Source organism: Dipodomys merriami, unplaced genomic scaffold, assembly GCF_024711535.1.
Source record: "Dipodomys merriami isolate MVZ:Mamm:240054 unplaced genomic scaffold, mDipMer1.0.p SCAF_6, whole genome shotgun sequence".
Lineage (NCBI taxonomy): Eukaryota > Metazoa > Chordata > Mammalia > Rodentia > Heteromyidae > Dipodomys > Dipodomys merriami.
Window position 1 is genome coordinate 2127442 of NW_027206179.1, and position 19537 is coordinate 2146978.

Sequence of the window (19537 nt, forward strand, 5' to 3'; positions counted from 1 at the left end):
ATATCACCTTTAAAATAACAATAAACATTTTTAAGTTGACAAAAATTTATAAATATCTTTTAGGACTTAGTAAAAAAAAAACAACCCAGCAATCCACTCTATTTTTTTTTTCTTTTTGCTTATTTGGTACAGAGGAATCGAACCCAGGCCCTCAGGCATGCAAGGCAACGCTCTACAACTGAGCCACCTTCCCAGCCCTCCGCTCTACTTCTTAACCCTCTTGCTTCTTAGGGCTACAGGGCCTTGAAAGACAAGGCCCAGTTATGCCAGATGTTAGTCACACCTGGGGGTCATTATTTCTCATCAGGGACGCTCTATACCTCCCTGCAGATTTCAGAAACTCCTCAAGTACCCCCTAGCTCTGTCCAACTAAGAGCATCTGGCCCTTCTTTGCCTCATTAACTTCTTTCACATCTGGATTCCCAATTTTTCCCTTATAGCTTTTCCCTTGTACTCTGCCACTAAAGGGGCCCTTTCCATTCAGCATGCTTACCAGTAGTGTTTCTAGAGCATTTTGAGAACTATTCTCTAGGTTTTTCATTGACTGCTCTGTTGCCATTTCCAAGTGAGCAGAACAAGCCATAGAATCACAAGAAAAATGGCACGTCAAGGAGCCTCAATTACCACTCCAAACAAACAGGCAACAGATTCTGATTTCTTCAGGGAGTCTTCTGAATGGTTGAATTGTTCCTTCTCTCTTACTATATAAAGAACATTCACAGATATTGAGTCTGAGCATGATCTATGGTATTTCCCCCTGTTTTGGGATCCTTTGCTCTTTTTCTATCTATTACTATTGAGGATACTTAGGGCTAAGATGACAAGGCTCAGCTCAGACAGTCATGCACTCTCTACCTTCATCTTCCAGTGAGAAATAAGGACCAATAATCAAACTATTCCTCTAGTGGTTCTGCATAAGTCACGTTGATGCCCTGTCCCATTTTCCAGGAAAAAGAACACATACAGATTCCCATAGGAAATTGGTGCTGATTAATATCCTGATCTAAATTTCTAAAGGTAGAGAGTAAGAGAGGAAAGACAGAGGGGTGGGTGAGGGGGAGGAGAGAGAGAGAGAGAGGAAAGAGACAGAGAGGGAGAGAGGAGAGAAGTTTCTTAGGAAAACACATTCTACTGAATATTGCAAAACAGGAAAGATGTGAACAGAAATGTACAACAATCTCAGAAAATATACTCAAGAAATTGTAACCAAAGCATGGAAAATTTAACCAAGATGAATGTTCATATATCAGTGAATTTAGCAATATATGGATATTCAAGCAATGATATAGCCCACATAAAGGGAATGGAAGAATCACAGTAGACAATGTACTCAAATGGATGACGGATAGCATGAAAGGCAGATTACTTTGAAGGAAGCAAAGGACATCCAGGATCAAATGGAAATTTAGGAGGTCTAAATGAAACCTTGCGCTGACTCTAACATAACCAGAAACATGAGTAAGGGTAACTTATTTGTTGAAGGAATCCCTCAGGTCAAACTAATTTTGACTGACAAAATTGTATAGATTTGTCTCAGAACCTGTAAGCATTCTAGACAACATTTATGTTCGTCTTAAGATTTATTTCCTCCAGGTGGTCGCTCCCTAAGCCTGTGCAGGGAATTTCTCTCAGGTCTTATCAAGATGATGTAGCACTTGGGAGCAAAGATGCAGCCCAGGAGACCTCCACTGGAGGCCAAGATGGAGAAGACCTCCACAGCCACCATGACCTTCCCCTTGGCACTGTGGTAGACAGGCAGGAAGGTGAGCCACACACTGCAGAACACCAGCATGCTGAAGGTCAGGAACTTGGCCTCATTGAAGGTGTCAGGCAGGTTCCTGACCAGAAAAGCCACCGTGAAGCTGGCCATGGCCAGGGCACCCAGGTATCCCAGGACACAGTAGAAGGCGGTGAGGGAACCCTTGTTGCACAGGATGATGACGTGGCCATATTCAGAGTGTGCATCTGTGTCAATGAAGGGAGGAGAGATTCCCAGCCAGAGGCTACAGAGAGTCACCTGGATGAGAGTGCAGATGGGGATGATGAGGTTAGGAGCCCGGGACACCAGTAACTGCCTCATGCTTCTCCCTGGAGCAGTAAGAGTGAAGGCCAGAACCACAGTGATGGTTTTGGCCAGGACTGTGGAGACAGCCACAGTGAAGACCACTGCAAATGTGGTGTGCTGGAGGATGCAGGAGGCTGTGTGGGGACGGCCAAGGAAGAGCAAGGAGCAGAGGAAGCAGAAGGTGAGGGAGATGAGCAGGATGTAGCTGAGGGTCCGGTTATTGGCCTTGACAATGGGGGTGTCTTGGTGCTTGATAAACACCCCAAGGACAGCAGCTGTTAGTGCAGAGCAGCAGAGAGCTGTGCAGATCAGAGCCAGGCCCAAGGGGTCTTCATAAGCCAGGAAGCTCTCAGTTTTCATTAGGCAGTGGTTTTTCTGGGTGTTGGCAAACTGGTGATCTGCACACTTGACACACTGCTCCATGTCTGGTGAGGAGTGAGAATCATTATTAGTCTGCGATCAGTAATTTCTCTTTCCTCTCATCCACCTCCACTCAAGCAGCTCATTTTCCCTGATTCTCGAGGTGACCTGTATTGCTTTCAGTAAGAAGTACTGTGACTCTCTATATCAAAATACCTTCAGGTGAAATCTGTTTCTCTCTCATGTTTTTTCTTTCCTTCCTCCCTTTTTCTTTTTTCTGTTTATATCCTTCCTTCCTTCCCTCCCTCTTTTCCTTCCTTCCTTCCTTCCTTCCTTCCTTCCTTTCTTCCTTCCTTCCTTCCTTCCTTCCTTCCTTCCTTCCTTATTGCCTTCCTTCCCTCCTTCCCTCCTTCCTGTCTTTCTGTCTTTCTATCTTTCTTTATTTCTGTCTTTCCTACAGTGCAGGAACTCTGGTCCTGGGTATTTTTCCAGAGTGTTCATGCTCAAAACTACTACCCTACCACTTGAGCCACAGCTCAAATTCCAGCTTATTGAGTGCTTAATTGTGGAAAAGTTTTGTATTGAGGTTCCTGCCCATTATTGCATCGAAGCTCTATCTTCAAATCTCAACTTCCTGATTACCTTGGATTGCAGGTGTAATATATAATTACCTAGCATTATGTGCTGCATTCTTGACATGGCATACCACTCTGGCTCTCTGCTACTCATTCCAGAAATAATGGAAAATATAGAATCAGCCCCAACCACTTCAATTTAACAAGAGGGTCTAATCCAAACCTCAACCTACTCCTTACACTCCTTACACAAACTTCCTGAGTATTTGATCTGTGTCAAAAACAATGCTCCTCCACTGATATGAGAGGGTCTGGGAAGATCAGCTGGAGGAGGGAGAAGGGAAATGAAATGGAGATGGTAAACTACTTCTGAATCAATTACTTTTGAGTAATTGCTAGTCAATGTAGTGCCAGTGTCAGATATGGAGTAATCATAACAAAGTCCCTTGTATTATTAGTTATGCTAAATAGAAAGTAAAATTTAACTAGAAAGAGCAGCAATGGGCACTCAGTAATGAAAGGCTGTGTTAGACCCACAATTCCACATCATTTCAAAGAGCAACAACTGGTCCTTGATATTTTGTTTCTTTTGTTTTTGTCTGTTTTCTTTAAATACAAAACTTGTGACCGAGGAGAGGGGTACAGGGGTATTCTCAAGATGAAGCCTGTAATAGATTAGAAAATACAATCAGACTTGTAATGGAGGGACAGTGGGTTGTTTCTTCTAAGAAGTATGGTTTATGGTAGCCATGGAATTCTGCATGAAGGTGCATGTGTGTTTCTGCCGTGCGAATGTCGATCGTTCCACTGGCTTGGATGGACTTAAGGTTAGGAAAGGAGATGGGAATTTCTCCATAAGTGACAGACTCACCTGTCACATTAGAAATCTCATTCTCTGGGCAAAGAATGCAGTCAAAGCAACAGGTAGCATTTCCCTCCAGAGAGGCCTTCCTGAATCCAGGACCACAGCTCTCAGTGCAGACAGACTGAGGAGTCTGAGAACAGACAGATGAAGGTTAATGACTCTTCATCCTTTGACCTGACATCCCAGACACTCCAGTGCTTTCGGGGAAAAGATAATCAAAACCCATAATCTTTATATACACAGAGCCAATTATTGATTGAGCCTTCTTAGAGTTTCATCTAACATGACCTGAAGAACATATGGGGCCTTGACACCCAGCCCCTCATGCTATCGGGAAGTCATGCAGCCTTTAAGAGCTGGATGTTAATTCTAGGAAAATAGGAAATGAAAGTTAATCCTGCATCCCATTCTTGATTTCAGGTGATGATGTATGTTCTCTTTTATTCATCTGTGAGCAGATGAACAAGAGCATGAGAGGAAAATCACTCAGAGAAATTTCAAACCCACACTCTAAATCCTGGCTAATTACTTTGGAGGTGCTGCTGTACCCAGGGCGATTCACATCTCTCTTGGCTTCCCAGCTGCCATGAGGTGGGTGAACTTCACTGGCAGATGCTCCTTTCATTACATCCTGTCTCAACACGCAGACTCAAAAGCAGCATTTACCCAACCATGGTGTGAAATCTCCAGGCAGAAGCAAAGCAAGTCCTTTTGCCTTCTCATTTGATTACCTCAGATATTTTGTCACAGTGCTGGAATGATGCTTCACAGGTGTCATTCACCTTTTATGATATTCAATATGCAAACATAGAACAACATATTGTAATGATATGTTCTCCTAATCCCTTCATGAATCTGTTAGTAAGTAATTTCCAGAAACAGACCTTGTGAAATGTACACCACTGAGCCTGAGTCTCACTTTTATTGGACATGGTCAAAAACAGAATAAGCTTATTGCATATTTATGCATAGATCATGACATTATGGCTAGAAATGACTAACCTTGGGGGGGGAAATAAGGATGTGGTGGCATTGTCTACAAGCATTGTACTCATAACTTCACTTAGGGAATTGTAAGCTCTTTCTACAACTACTTCCTAATAACAATACTTTTTTTTAAAAAAAGAGAGAGGGAAAAATGCAGAAATGACCCACCTTGGTAATTCCTATGGGCCACTCTATCAGATTTTCAAACAAAATCAGTTGTTGACCATGTGGCCTAAATGGAGAAAACTCGCCAACTTTCACCCTTTGTCCCAGACCTTCTGGAAAATTCCAAAAGCTCTTAATGTCATACTCTGCCTCCAGTTTTCTTTCCTCATTCAAAACCACTTGGTCTCCAACAGGATTGGTAAATTGGATCTTCTTCAAAAAGGGATGCAGCTAAAAGGGACATTATAGTATGGTGAAGTGCTTCCCAGTGTTATCACAGAACCCCAGAACAATGGATTACTCCTCATTCCTACCACCTGATACAGGCACACCACAGGAATCCAACCAACTGTATCAAATGCAGGCCCACAGCAGACTAACATGTTAAGAAGTTTCTAAAGCCTGGTAATCCAAGATGGGATGCAGAAACTCAATTTCAAGGGAATGAATCTCCAGCCACATCCAACCAAATAATGAATTACAATATGACATATCTCAACTGCCTTTCTGAAGTGCATTATTTTATGATTCTGATCAGACAGTCAGTCTGAAATCAAGGTAAATAATAAACTAAGTAGAATCATAGAAGGTTTATGAGAGCTATGAAATATTACCTTAAGCAAGACTTAGTTCAATGTGTGTGTGTGTGTGTGTGTGTGTGTGTGTGTGTGTGTGTGTGTGTGTGTGTGTATCCTGTCGTGTGGCTCCACCTCAGGGCCTAGACACTCAACTTGATTCTTTTTCCTTTTCATAATAAACATTTGATCAATTGAACTACAGATCCACCTGTGGCTCTTTGGTGGTTAATTTTAGTCAGGAGAGAGCCACAAGTGTGAACCACTTGTGTCCAGACAATATTAGGTTTTCAAGAACTAGTCACCCTTGGTCTGTTATTTTAAAAAGGTACAAGGACAATGTGGATATATGCTATTGAAATGGGGATGGTTTTTCCACAGCACTTCCTTGTCATGGATGCAGCGTTCTTCAAGAGCTTGTCTTCATAGCTCTACAGTCATTTCATGGAGAGCACAACAGGCCCACTGTCTATTGTATTTTATTTTCTTTTTGTTTGTTGATTGTGGGGCTTGAACTCTGGGTCTGGGCTCTGTACCTGTGCTCTTCAGCTCAAGGCCAGTGCTCTACCACTTGAGCAACAGTGTCACTTCCAATTTTCTAGTGGTTAATTGGAGGTAAGAGTCTCATGGACTTTTCTGCCTGGGCTGGCTTTGAACTGTGATCCTCAGATCTCAACATCCTCAATAGCTAGGATTACAGACATGAGCCACCAGCACCAGGATTATGAAAAGACTTTTTTTTTTGTCATGTGTGCGCCCTGAACTGGTGCTGTCCCTCAGCTCTTCAGCTCAAGGCTAGCTCTCTACCACCTGAGCCACAGTGCCACTTCTGACTTTTTCTGCTTAGGTGGTACTGAGGAACCAAACCCAAGGCCTCATGCATGCAAGGCAAGCACTCTATCTCTGAGGCACCTTCTCAGCCCTTGTTTCTTGTATTTTCCAAAATGGAGCCAGATGGTTCCATTTGCTATGAAAACTTCTATGAAAGTCTGTATTCCTAGGGTAGGTCACCCAAAAGCAAAGCCATTACCTGTAAAGAGAGAAATGCTCCTGGTTGCCCATTGTGTACTTGTAGCTCTTCCATGTGATAAAGTAACATCTGGTGGAGGGCATAGGCCACAGTATACACAGCATTGTAGATGTTGTAACTCTCGTCTGACATGGTCATGTCAAAAATATGCCTCAGCAACCAATGCAGTGTGGCATTGTATGAACAGTGCCCCAAGTCTCTGCAGTCAGACTTAATCAGAATGCAATAAACAGACTGAATCCATGACCTAGGAAGGGAATTATCTCCTGAGTTCTTGGACAAGGTATCTGTCAGAATAAAATTGGTGAACCCAGCAGTGTTTCTATGATGATGATAGAAGGTGAGAGATGCGTGGAAGGAGTGGATCAGAAAATATCTTTTACCAATGGTGACATCATCATAGGGTGAGTTCATGATCCAGACTTTCCCTGTAATTAAAATATGCCCAAATTTAACTATAAAGCTTAGAAGAAATTTACTGTCCCCATAAATGATAATCACATTGGTTGATAAGTCCATTATCTGGCGATACATGGAAAGATCATCTGAGTAATCTGTGAAGGTATTGTAAGTGATCATGTTCTCAAAGGCAAAACAGACTCCTATCTTGCCCATCTCTTCTCTCAAATCTGAGAGGAACCACACACCATAGTTGTCTTCAGTGATGAACAGTCCCACCCAGGTCCAGCTAAAATGAAGCATCAAGGAGACCATGGCCAGGGCTAGGCCCGTGTCCTTGGCAGCCATCTGATAGACAGTACTGAACTTTTCATGGTCACTCAGGAGAGGATCAAAAGTCCCAAAGATGAACTACAGGGAAACAATGAACACAACACCAGGAAGAGAATAGTCATAGGCAAGTCTTAGTCTTGATGAGAACTACACAACAACTGGCAGAGGTGGAAGCAAAGTTCGCTTATCCCACTTGCACAGTCATCTCCCGTGTTCCAAGCACTTTGTAGACATGTACGGATAAGGTTCAGAGCTTTGGGTCATCCTTTTCTCTCTTAAAACCTGTCCTTTTATTTGCAGCAATGAAAATGTGTATGTCCCACCCGCTTTTGGAGTCATTTCCCTGTGAGATCATGCATTTGGAAGGGTTTGTGCTAACACCTCTTCTTCAGCCTGTCGAGGACAGAGGCCATTTGGACATGGCTTCACATCTGCCCACCCCTCCCCGCCTCACCTGTGGAAGTTTGTAGATGTCCAGCAGAGTCCCGATTGGGACAGATGTGCTTGAGGTTCCTGTGAGTGCCGCTATAGCCTTGCTGTCTCTTCTGCAGGTGTAATTAGGGTTGTTTTTATTCTTCCCAGACAGCCAGGTGAGTGGATCCTCTAACAGATCAGTACCTGAGTAGTGTGCACTATAGATCTCAAATCCCAGAGTCATGTTGGGCAGCAGATGGGGATTCTTGTTGATCTCCTCCACAGCCAGCAGCAGGGTGAGAAGCAATTGGTATTTCTTTAAAATGATCCTGCACAGAGGACACAACATTTGGGTAGGTATAGGAGCATTACAAATGATTAACTGCAAATCTCTTGACTTTGTTTAATCAAATGCGTAACTCTACACACACTAGTAGATGTAGATCCTATCTTCCAACAGGAGGGCATTATTATTTGGAGTGTTGGACAAGTTCTTGGAATTGGAAGTGCTCCTGAACAGACCTTGATTAGCATGTATGAGATGACTATTCTTCTGAGATTGCAGAGAGAGGAGGAGGGATGAGCAAGGTGGCTTTTCCTCTCTGTCACCTGTAGATATGTGAAAACGCTGCTGCCTGTTGGGACATAGGTGCATGCCCACCTCACATACTAAGCCATTGAGTACCTTGAATTAGCTGTGCATATGAAGAAATTCCTAAGAAATACAACTCAAATTGGGAGCAGATTGTCCACCTGAGTTCAACCAATATCAGCAGAGAGGCAGGGCCTGCTGTGTTAGGAGTAAATAGGAAAACAGGCTGCCTTGTCTCTGTACTTGCTTGCCACACTTTTGCCAATGAGGCATCCTTCTGCAAAGAAGTGAATCTTGCCTTGTGAGGAAAGTAAAGAATACAAAGAAGGGCTGGGAAGGTGGCTCAGTGGTAGAGTGCTTTCCTTGTATGTATAAGGCTCTGGGTTATATTCCCCCGCACCATCTAAGCAGAAAAGGCCAGAAGTGGTGCTGCGGCTCAAGTGGTAGAGCACAAGCCTTGAGCTGAAGAAGTGAGGGACAGCGCCCAGACCCAGAATTCTGCCCTCATGACCGGCAAAAAAAAAAAAAAAAAAGAACGAAAAAAAGAAAAAGAAAACAGAGAAATACAATTCATTTGATGTGGTAGAGACACACTAAGGTGACTCAGAGTATGTCATCATTCAAGGGGATTCCTAGAATCAGAGCAAGATGGCAGCCCAGGAAATTAGAACATGAAGATTACCTCACCCAACAAAGAACAGACGAGAGTCAGGGGGTGTGGACTGGAGGATACTTCTCTAGTCAAACAAACAACAGAAAAGGATGTGTGAGAAATGTTGGAAGAAGCCATTTCCATGTTCCTCCCCTTCATGAGCATTAGTAGCTCAGTATGGGCAGAAACCCTCTGACATTGCAGGGATAGAAAGAATTAAACTTAAATCTCAGCATCATCTCCTACACTGAGACCAGTGCTGGGGAAGTGCTTATAATCAATGCTCTTGGGTCCAGACCTTTAGATTGTGCCGCTAGAACTATTTTAGGCAGAGAAGAAAGACACTGCTACAATCTCCCTCCTCCAATCTTGTGAACGGCAGCAGGTATGGGATACAATCTTCTAGTAAGCATGGCATAAGAGTGGGTCAGGGTTTTTCTTAGAACCCTTTGTCAGGCATGTCACGGTTAGACTAATAATCCAGAATAAACTAGAGGCACTGTTTGGTTCTGGCATCTCAGCTTCCATTAGAATCTTTCAGGAGGTGTTGGAAGGTCCCTGAGGCAGAGCCAAATGCCATTTGCATCAGTTTCCACCATGGGTGGAGTAGGCTGACATCTGTCTTCCTACTTAACCTGGTGAAGGCACTGTGGCTATGTGACTCTGTTGTCATCTGGTCAGTCCCAGTCTTGTTGCTCAGTGAATCATCTCAGGGACCACTGCCCTAGAAAGACAGTGCTCAAGATGGCACCAGGCAGAAACTGACGTCGCTATAGGAATCCAGTGTGCAATGGTCTACAGCAGCATAAGCTAGAGTGTGGCTTAAGTGTATCCACATGTCAGTTTGGGCTTTCTGGATGCTCCATAGCCTGAGTGCATGGTGGTGTTCACCAAGATGTCCCTGTGGCTTCCTTTTTTCTTTTGCCAGTTGTGGGGCTTGAACTCTAGGCCTGGGATCTGACCCTAAAGTCTTCAACTCAAGATTAGCTCTCTAGCACTTGCGGCACAGCACCACTTCTGGCTTTCTGATGTTTTATTGGAGATAAAAGTCTCACAGACTTTTCTGCCTGGGTTGGCTTTGAACCCTGGTCCTCAGACCTCAACCTCCTAAGTAGCTATGATTATAGGCATCCGCCACCCATGCCTGGCTTATGGCTTCCTTTACAAACCTTACCAAGCTGCTGTGACACAGCATAGATCTCCATCCTACTTGGCATGGATAAGACAGGGAAGTAAGATGGTGATATTGTCCCATAGCTTAGTGTGGGTCAAGTGATAGCAGTAGAACTGTGCCATGACTCTATAGCCAGGGCAGCCTCTGGCAGTCCTCTGTAAGCACCTCAGTACCTGGGAAAGTCATCTACCACCAGACAATCTGTATTCTGTTCTTGCTATGACTAATTGTGTATGGTTGTGGCCATCTAGGCGCCTGAAAGCACCTCTACCACATTCAACCTGAGTCGATCTTAGTGCTCACCTAGCACTGTATTGCTCTTGATTGCAGTGGACAGAGGATGCTGTACTCAGGCAGGATAGACTAAGGAAGATGATTAAAAGGTTAATGCATGCCAGGAACTCAAAAACTCGAGCTTAAAGCTTGTCCATCTACTTCCCTTAATGTTAAGGGAATGAAGTCATTTAAGGGAAAGTGGAGTAGAATAGATTAGTAAAAAATGAGGTTTTGGAGGCTCACAGCAAATAGAGAGCTATTCATCCATCTACATATCTTAAGATTAAGGGAAAAAAGTCATTGAGCACAAAGAGAAGCTGGATAAATTGAAAAAAAAAAGACTCCTAGAGGAGGCAACTCAGAAACATGTGATTTAGAAACACAGGGCTACTATCTTTACTTCAAAGAGAGATGACAGGTTGCATTGCTTCCTGAAAGATGCATTTCTCATCATATGAATTAACAGTTGTCTTGTACTGTGTATGCCTTCCCCCCAAAATGCTTTCCCCAAACTTAAGCAATGTCCTACCCTACAGACAACAGCACACCTTTTTTCCCTCAAGGATAATCATCTGGAAAGGATGGTCAAAACAATCAGAAAATCAGAAAATGTAACACCAGGAATGATTAGTGCAAAGATGACAGACCTATGTTTGTCTAACTTTGAAGTCAGACCTTCTGCCTTTACCATCTGAATACCCATGGCAGCCCAAGAGCTGTGTGTCTCTCCTCAGTTAGAGTGTGTCTTTGCCTTCTGTTTCCTGTTTGTCTACCTGCTTGTTTGTTTGCTTCCTTACTCAGTAAAGCTCTGCCACATTTTCTTATGGTTGTTATTTGTGTAAAATTTCTTCTTCTGAGATCAAAGTCCAGGATTCCAAGTGAAGAGTCCCAACTTTTAGAAGGAAACTTCAATAACCTTCATCTGTTTTGGTGACCCTGCTGGTTGGTATTCCAGGTGTAATAGAGTTCTGGTGGCCACAGCTGTGACTAAGACCTGGTCTAGCACACAGATCTTGCCACTGCTAGGCAGAATCCACTCACAAGGCCATTCCCTGTGGACGAGGCATATGTTCCCCCTGTGCACCCAGGAGGAGGCATACTTGGACCCATGATTCATTACAGTTCTCTTGCAGTTTTTAGAACCACAGAGTATTTGTCACCAAAATTGCCTTTGGTTTTCTCTGGTACTGAAGTGGTTTATCACCTCACAGCTGACTTCTCACAAGGCCTGGCCTCCCTCTAGTGGTGCCATTGTGGAAGTCACCACAGACTCAGGAACACTGAAGCCTGCCTGGAAAGACAGGCACAAAGCCAGACCACTGGTGTAAATCTGAGACATTTCAAAGGGCAGATGGTATCACATGCCAATATGAATCAAGAATGTTCCAGAACAATGAGTTCTTCTAGCATTCATTGTAATCATTTTGGGGAAATTCTCATAGAATCTCAACTCTCATGGATGTTTGCTGATGTCCTTGTGTACAATTTAACTCTGATGCTTGACAGCTAGAATGTCAGTAATACTAAATATGAATTGGGAACTGGTGGCTAAGGCCTGTAATTATAATTACTAAGGAGGCTGATATAGGAGAATTATGTTTTGTAGTCACTTTGGGCAGGAATGTCTGTGACAGTCTTATGTGCAAGCAACTCAACAGAAATTGGTGCAGAGCTGTAGGTCAAGCGGTAGAGTGCCAACCAGGACAGAAAAAATGCTAAGGGACAGTCATCAGGACTTGAGATGACGCCTGAGTATCAGAGTATGTGTGAACACACACACACACACACACACACACACACACACACACACACAGCTCAATTAGAGAATGGACAGAGAAGAGGATAGCTCTGACATTTTCTACCTCCCATGGGGTATGTTTCTAATGCTGGGTTTACACATGAGCCCCATCTTTCTCACTCAAATCCTCACCAGGTTAAGTTGGCTTCAATATCTGTCACATACCTCTCATTCAATAAAGTATTCCTTTCCTAAAACAACCCTATACAGGGTGTTTCCACACAACTTGTCTGAGAAGATTCATCCATGACTTCCCTAGTTTACAGAGAATTCTATAGATCTGAAAGTAGTGAGCTCACCTGGGTCAAATGCCTGAATGAAAGTGTGTATAAAACATATGAAACAGCCAGGCACCTTTGCTCACGCCTGTCATTCTAGTTACTCAGGAGGCTGAGATCTGAGGATTAGGGTTCAGAGCCAGCCAGGGCAGGAGAGTTCATGAGACTCTTATCTCTAATAAACCACTAAAAAATTGGAAGTGGCACTGTGGTGCAAGCAGTAGAACACTTGTCTTAAGTTGAATAGCACAGGGGCAGCATCGAAGCCCAGAGTTGAAGCCCCATTACTGACAATATATATGAAAAAAACATTCAAATCTAGTTTAGGAAGTTATGATCAGGGAAAAATAAAGAAGCCTGGAAGATGTTGGAGAACAAGGAATGGAAGCAGAGCTTCTGGGAATGACATGGGACACAGGCCAAGACATGGACATCAGGGCAGATGTTTACTTACATTAGTTTACAGGAAAAAATCAAACATATCTTCAATCTCTTATTACTGATCTGACCAGCAGCTCCCCATTCCCAGAGCTTTGGTGACATGAAATAGCCCCAGAAGCAGACACTGCATGTGTATCTTAACAAAGGTTGCTATGAAGGAGGTCCAAACATTGGTCCTATTTTGCAAAGTGTAAAGTACAGAATGGATGGAAGATTCCCTGGCCTTTGCACTATGGATGGGGACATTGCTCTTTAGTGTCTTTGTATGGACTCTTGGTCACCCCAGTGACCCTGAGTAACAGTGATGAGTGGAGGAGTCACAGTGATGGTGGGGTGGTCGGATATCTCTGGAAAGGGGAGTGGAATGGAAGACAGACAGAAAACTCTGTACCCTTGGATGAAAGAAAAATATTCATCAGGAAAATCTGAAATGAAGTAGAGCTGTTGTAGTGAGGGCAGTGTAGAAGATGCAGAGCACATTGTGTCCCAACTTCCCCCACCTCTGACTGTTACCCAAAGAGAAAATTCACAATTTAAGGAAACTCAAGAAATCACTTACTGAATGTTCTGTTGCTGCAGGGTAGGGTCATTCAAGCTTTGAACGAAGAATTCCCAAGAATAGAGGGGGTAAAATCCAGCAATGACCACATCTCCGCTGCTGCGTAACACACATTTCTCTGTGCAAATCTGTCGGCCATCTTCAGAGGAACAGACCAGGTGTGGATGCTGGAGGAGAAGCAGTGTCAGAGCCACAAGGAACATTTCTGCTGCTTTGACCTGGAGCTGTGATTCTGGATGCAGACTCTGATTTCTGTGTCAGGAAGGTGTCTAAATGGATCTTCAGTTTTTGTGGCTTCTTGTTACCTGGAAGGCCTCCACTGTCCTAGAGGAATACAGAGCCCGTTCTGCCCTCTGGCTCTGCATCTGGGGTCTGGCTTCAAGGTCAAAACAGAAGTTAGAAAACATGTGTACAATCTTCCTCTCCACTCCCTCAGGACTGTGATTTCCTCCAAGACTGTAGATAATGAAACTCCAGGAATAGATTCCTTTCTTGTTGAGTTGTTCACAAATTAGTTTGAAAGCAAAAAGTTGAACAGAAAAAAGCACAACCAATCAAGGGTCACTAGGGATGATGGGAATGGATGACACCAGAAGATGCCATGTGAAGGTCAAATGGTCATAGAGTGCCATGGCCAGAAAAGGCCCAATCAGAGTTATTGGAGCACCTTCAAACAAGGATGGGCAGCCTCAAAATCCAGGGCCAAGTGAGCCACAGAAGTTTGCTGAAATGAACCATTCAGCTTTCCATACCAACTGCACATGCATAAATATCCAGAAGTGGTTAATGCATTTATTTACTGCTGGAGTTACCAATAGTCTCCCTGAATTGAACCATTACAGATCGATACTGCAATGTCAATGCACATATCCAATTGGACATTTGCACTCTGAACCTTGAACTTCTTCAGTGCTTGCATGTCGTTGATCATCAGACTGCACCTATCAATATATTGTGGTGTTCCACTGTTAGACAGAGATGTTCTATGATCTGTGACTTTCTGGGAACATAGCAGGCTTGCCCACTGAGGATCCTGGTAGCTGTGGGTGTATGGATGGGTCTTGCTCTGCTGTGTTCCCATCATGTCCAGAGTGCTCTGGGAATTCTTGTTACCACTTGTACAACTGTGTGGTGCCAGCTCTGTCCATGTCTCCCTATCTGTCTTCTCTATTAGTTCCTCATAATAGAAGTGAAATCAAGGTCACAGCATAGGGTCCTGCTCTGCACAGAGTTCACCATGGTGGCTGGTTTGGTGATCTGGCTGCATATATTTATGAGGAAGGGCTTGGCAAATGTAAGTTGGAAAAGTAAGGATGCAAATGCTATTTGGTGATGGTAGTCAGGAAGACCTTGTAAGAGCATCAGTGCTGGGGCCTAGCCTGACTTGGGATCTGAGTTAAAAATCTTTGTTGCTTCTATACCCAGGATTACCAGTATGAGCCACTTGTGGCTGGCTTACACGAGAAACATTTATCCTGTTCTCTTCATCTATTACTCTATTTCTGTTGAATATGCCCAAGAGAACAGGCCCTCCCTACTTCCCCTTCCCCTTCCTGAAACCAGTAGTCACCTGTCAATCACCTGACTGTAATTCAGTAAAGGACCCCACACTCTGTGGTCACTTCTCATCCACGGAGGTCACTTCCTGAACCACCCTTGTCACACCTCCATAGGACAGTGAGAAGTTCCCCAGACTCTGTGGTCATTTCCACATCCCTTGTGGTCCTGGCTCAGCACAAGTCCCCTTCTCTCTCTTTCTCTTTTCCTCTTTTTCCTTTTCCTCTGTCTTTTCCATGCTCTTCCATCTTCTGTGGGTAGGCAGTTTGCCTTTTCTGCCTGAACCATGTATGAGGTTTTCTTGTTGGCGAAGCTAACAATTTCTACTTCATTGTCATTCATATCTAGTGTAGTACTCTAAGCCTTCTTCTCCCTACATTTCAAAAATGAGAGAAAACTTAGGGATCTTTGTTGGGTGTTAATGCATCTCTCTCTATCTGTCTGTCTCTCTGTCTGTCTGTCTATCTGTCTGTCTGTATTGTAAATGTGTTGTACAGACGAGTTACCATTATGTAAGTCAGGTAATGAGTACATTTATGTTTTGATAATGTTACCCAATTTTTCCCTCCCTGCCCCATCCACATACTGTATGCTTCATTTTTCACATGGTGTCCAGTACATACTACTGCTGCATTTGTCAGGGTGATTACCTGAGCACGATGATCTCCACTTTCTCCCGTATTTCTGGCTCAAACATATAATTGCATGCTCAAGACTCCTTTATGTCTGTATTACTCAATTCACTTTTTCCATTCATGTGTTGATTGGAATGGAGCCTGGTTCTACAACTCAGCTTCTAAGTAGTGTTATGATAAACACTCATCATATGTAAACATAGACATAACAAACACCAATATTTGTGTGTGTGTAATGTGCATGTAATATTATACCTTTTGTCATATTATGTTACCAATGGTGTTATAACATTCATTTTGGCAACATCTCCAATAGCGTCTGTTATTATTAAATTTCTTTTCTTTTTATATTTTATCTCATTTTTCTGTTTTTTTTTTTAATTGTAAAGATACTATACAGAGGGTTACAGTTACATGAGTGAGGTAATGCGTACACTTCCTATTGAACATTGTTACCCCCTCCATTCTTTTCCCCCTACAATCCCTTCCCTCCCTACCTTCCCCGAGGTTCTTTTTTTTTTTGATTGTGATTAAGTGATTACATAATTTCCCAAATTTCACAGTATTGTGGAATAATGATGCTCATTTAAAATCACAAGTTCATTCTAACTTTCCTGGAGCAAATTGTCTATCATAGTCTATAACATATAACGGTGTTCACATATTATACACCATACATGTGATCAGCAGCATGGGGATATTTAGTAGTGGTTCGACCAGATGAGTGGGAGTTCTTTGTTTCTTAAGTCCTGTTAGTTTTGTCATATCACCTAACATTTTGGATTTCGCATCCACTTATCAGGGAGACCATGTACCGTTTGTCTCTTTGCTCTCGGCTTACCTCGCTCAACATGATTCCTTCTAGCTCCATCCATTTCCCTGCAAATGACATTATTTTGTCATTTCTAATGGCTGCATAATATTCCATTGTGTATAGATATCACAATTTTTGGATCCATTCATCTGTGGTGGGGCATCTGAGTTGTTTCCATATCCTAGCTATTGTGAACAGTGCTGCAATAAACATGGACATGCCCGTGTCCTTGTATATTGGTTCCTGTTGTTCAGGGTAGATGCCTAGAAGTGGTATGACTGGGTCGTAAGGGAGGTAAATCTTTAGCTTTCTATGGACCTCCAGACTGCTTTCCAAAGTGGTTGTATAAGTGTACATCCCCACCAGCAGTGTAATAGGGTTCCTCTTTCTCCACATCCCCTCCAGCATTTGTTGTTGGCTGATTTGTGGATGTGGGACATTCTGACTGGGGTAAGGTTGTATCTCAGGGTTGTCTTTATTTGCATTTCCTTCACCACCAGGGATGATAAACATTTCCTCATGTGTTTCTTTGCCATTTTTATTTCTTCATTTGAGAAGTCCCTCTTTAGTTCCCTTGCCCATTTAGTAATTGGTTTGTTAGGTTTGGGAGGGATTAGTTTCTTGAGTTCCCTGTATATACAGGATGTTAACCCCTTGTCTGATATATTGCTGGTAAATATTTTTCCCAATTAGTTGGTTGTCTTTTAAGCTTGGTTGTGATAGATTTAGCTGTGCAGAAGCTTTTTATTTTAAGGTAGTCCCATTTGTTGAGTCTCTTTCCAATTTGTTGAGATCCTGGGACTCTGTTCAGGAAGTTCCTTCCTGTGCCTATTAGTTCAAGGGTCTCTCCTACTCTGTCCTGCAGTAGTTTCACAGATTCATGTTTAATGTTAAGGTCTTTATTCCATTTTGAGTTGATTTTGGTGCATGGTGATAGGCTAGGGTCCACTTTTAGTTTTCTGCATGTGGCTGCCCAGTTTTCCCAGCACCAGCGGTTGAAGAGGCTGTGTTTCTTCCATTGTATGTCTTTGGCTCCTTTGTCGAATATCAGCTGGCTGTAGGCCTGTGGATTTATTTCTGGATCTTCTATTCTGTTCCATTGGTCTTCAGGTCTGTTTTTGTGCCAGTACCATGCTGTCTTTGTTATTATAGCTCTGTAGTAGAGTTTGAAGTTTGGCATGGATAGCCCTCCCATATTGTCTTTATCCCCTAGAATTGTTTTGGCTATTCTAGGTCTTTTGTTGTTCCATATGAATTTTTGGACTGTTTTCTGTATTTCAGTGATGTACGTCATTGGGATTTTAATAGGAATTGCATTGAATTTGTATATTAATTTTGGAAGTATTTTCATCTTTACTATATTAAGTCAGCCTATCCAAGAGCATGGGAGGTCTTTCCATTTCCTAGTGTCTTCTGCAATTTCTTTAACTTTTTACAGTTTTCATTAAATAGTTCTTTTACATCTTTGGTTAGGTTAATTCCTAAATATTTTATTTTTTGGGAGGTTATTGCGAATGGGGTTGCTCCCTTTAATTCCCTCTCTTCTTGTTCATTGTCAGTGTACAGGAAGGCAACTGATTTTTGTGGGTTTATTTTGTATCCTGATACTTTGCCAATGTGATTTATGATTTCTAAGAGTTTGGGGATGGAGTTTTTGGATCGTGAAGGTATAGTATCATGTCGTCTGCAAAAAGGGATATTTTAACTTCTTTTTCCCTATGCGGATCCGTTTAATGTCTTTTTCTTGCCTTATTGCCCTGGCTAAGGGTTCCAGGACTATATTGAAGAGGAGTGGAGACAGTGGGCATCCTTGCCTTGTTCCTGATTTTAGGAGAATTGGTTGTAGGTTTTCCCCATTAAGTATAATATTGGCTATTGGTCTGTCATAAATGACTTTTATTGTTTTAAGAAATGTTCCTTCTATTCCTATTTTCTCCAGAGCTTTTAGCATGAATGAATGTTGAATTTTATCAAAGGCTTTTTCTGCATCTGTGGCGATAATCATGCGATCCTTGACCTTGTAATCCAACCTTGATGTGTTGGATTACATTTATTGACTTTCGTATGTTAAACCATCCCTGCATCTCTGGTCATAGTGTATGATTTTTTTTTATGTGTTTCTGGATTCTGTTAGCTAGAATCTTGTTAATAATCTTTGCATCTGTGTTCATGAAGGAAATTGGCCTGTACTTCTCCTTTTTGGTTGGGTCTTTGCCTGGTTTGGGGATGAGTGTGATATTGGCTTCGTAGAATGAGTCTGGGATAGTTCCCTCCTTCTCTGTTTCTCTGAAGAGCTTGAGGAGTATGGGTATTAGTTCTTCTTTAAAGGTCTTATAGAATTCTGCTGTGAATCCATCTGGTCCAGGGCTTTTTTAATTTTAATTTTAATTTTAATTTTTTGTGAACACACTGTACAGAGGGGTTACAATTACATGGGCAGGTTAATGCGTACATACCTAAGCAAGCATTGCAGCCTCCTCCTTTGTTTACCCTTGACATTCCTTCCCAGCCTCCCCTCACCCTCCCACCCAATCCTCCCCGATTTTCCCCCCCTTGCCCTCCCCCACACCAACATTGTAAAGCTTGTTTTCGACATGACAACTTGTACTTCTCATTGTTGTAACAGGTTTACCTGTATCCTTAAAAGACTTGTTTTTCCCCATCTCCTCTACAAGTTATAGACATCAAATATAGTGAAAGCAGGGGTTATACTGTGGGGGAGGGACATATAAAGCTACAAAGAGATAATCTTATAAATGCGTTAGAAACAAATGCATGAAAGAAAAAAAGCATTAAAATACATATCTAAGGATTCACATTATCTGACCTTTTCCGCTTGACATACATATGCTAGATATTGCAAATAAGGGAAACCATGGGACCTATGTTTCTTTGGGCCTGGCTTACTTCACTTAATATAATTTTTTCCAAGTTTTTCCATTTCTTAACAAATGGGGCAATGCCATTCTTTCTGATGGAGGCATAGAATTCCA

The 19537-nt window shown here is 42.6% G+C and overlaps 1 protein-coding gene across 1 annotated transcript; it reads right to left on the minus strand.

The window, feature by feature from the left end:
* Positions 1–1573: 1573 nt before the first annotated feature.
* On the minus strand, positions 1574–14619 carry LOC138813614 (vomeronasal type-2 receptor 116-like). The gene is made up of 9 exons (XM_070002014.1): positions 14379–14619; positions 13844–13914; positions 13539–13705; positions 7809–8097; positions 6604–7432; positions 6514–6521; positions 5021–5227; positions 3872–3995; positions 1574–2490 (listed from the first exon to the last, which is right to left on the minus strand). The coding sequence occupies exons 1-9, from the start codon at positions 14617–14619 to the stop codon at positions 1574–1576; spliced, it is 2853 nt and encodes a 950-aa protein (XP_069858115.1).
* Positions 14620–19537: the final 4918 nt, after the last annotated feature.

Excerpts from the sequence above, each read along its gene's own strand:
- LOC138813614 (XM_070002014.1), bottom strand. The coding sequence starts at position 14,619 with ATGGGAACACAGCAGAGCAAGACCCATCCATACACCCACAGCTACCAG. Across the intron at positions 13,706-13,843 it reads GGACAGTGGAGGCCTTCCAG|CATCCACACCTGGTCTGTTC; the intron begins GTAACAAGAAGC and ends CTTCTCCTCCAG. Across the intron at positions 7,433-7,808 it reads ACATCTACAAACTTCCACAG|TTCATCTTTGGGACTTTTGA; the intron begins GTGAGGCGGGGA and ends GTTTCCCTGTAG.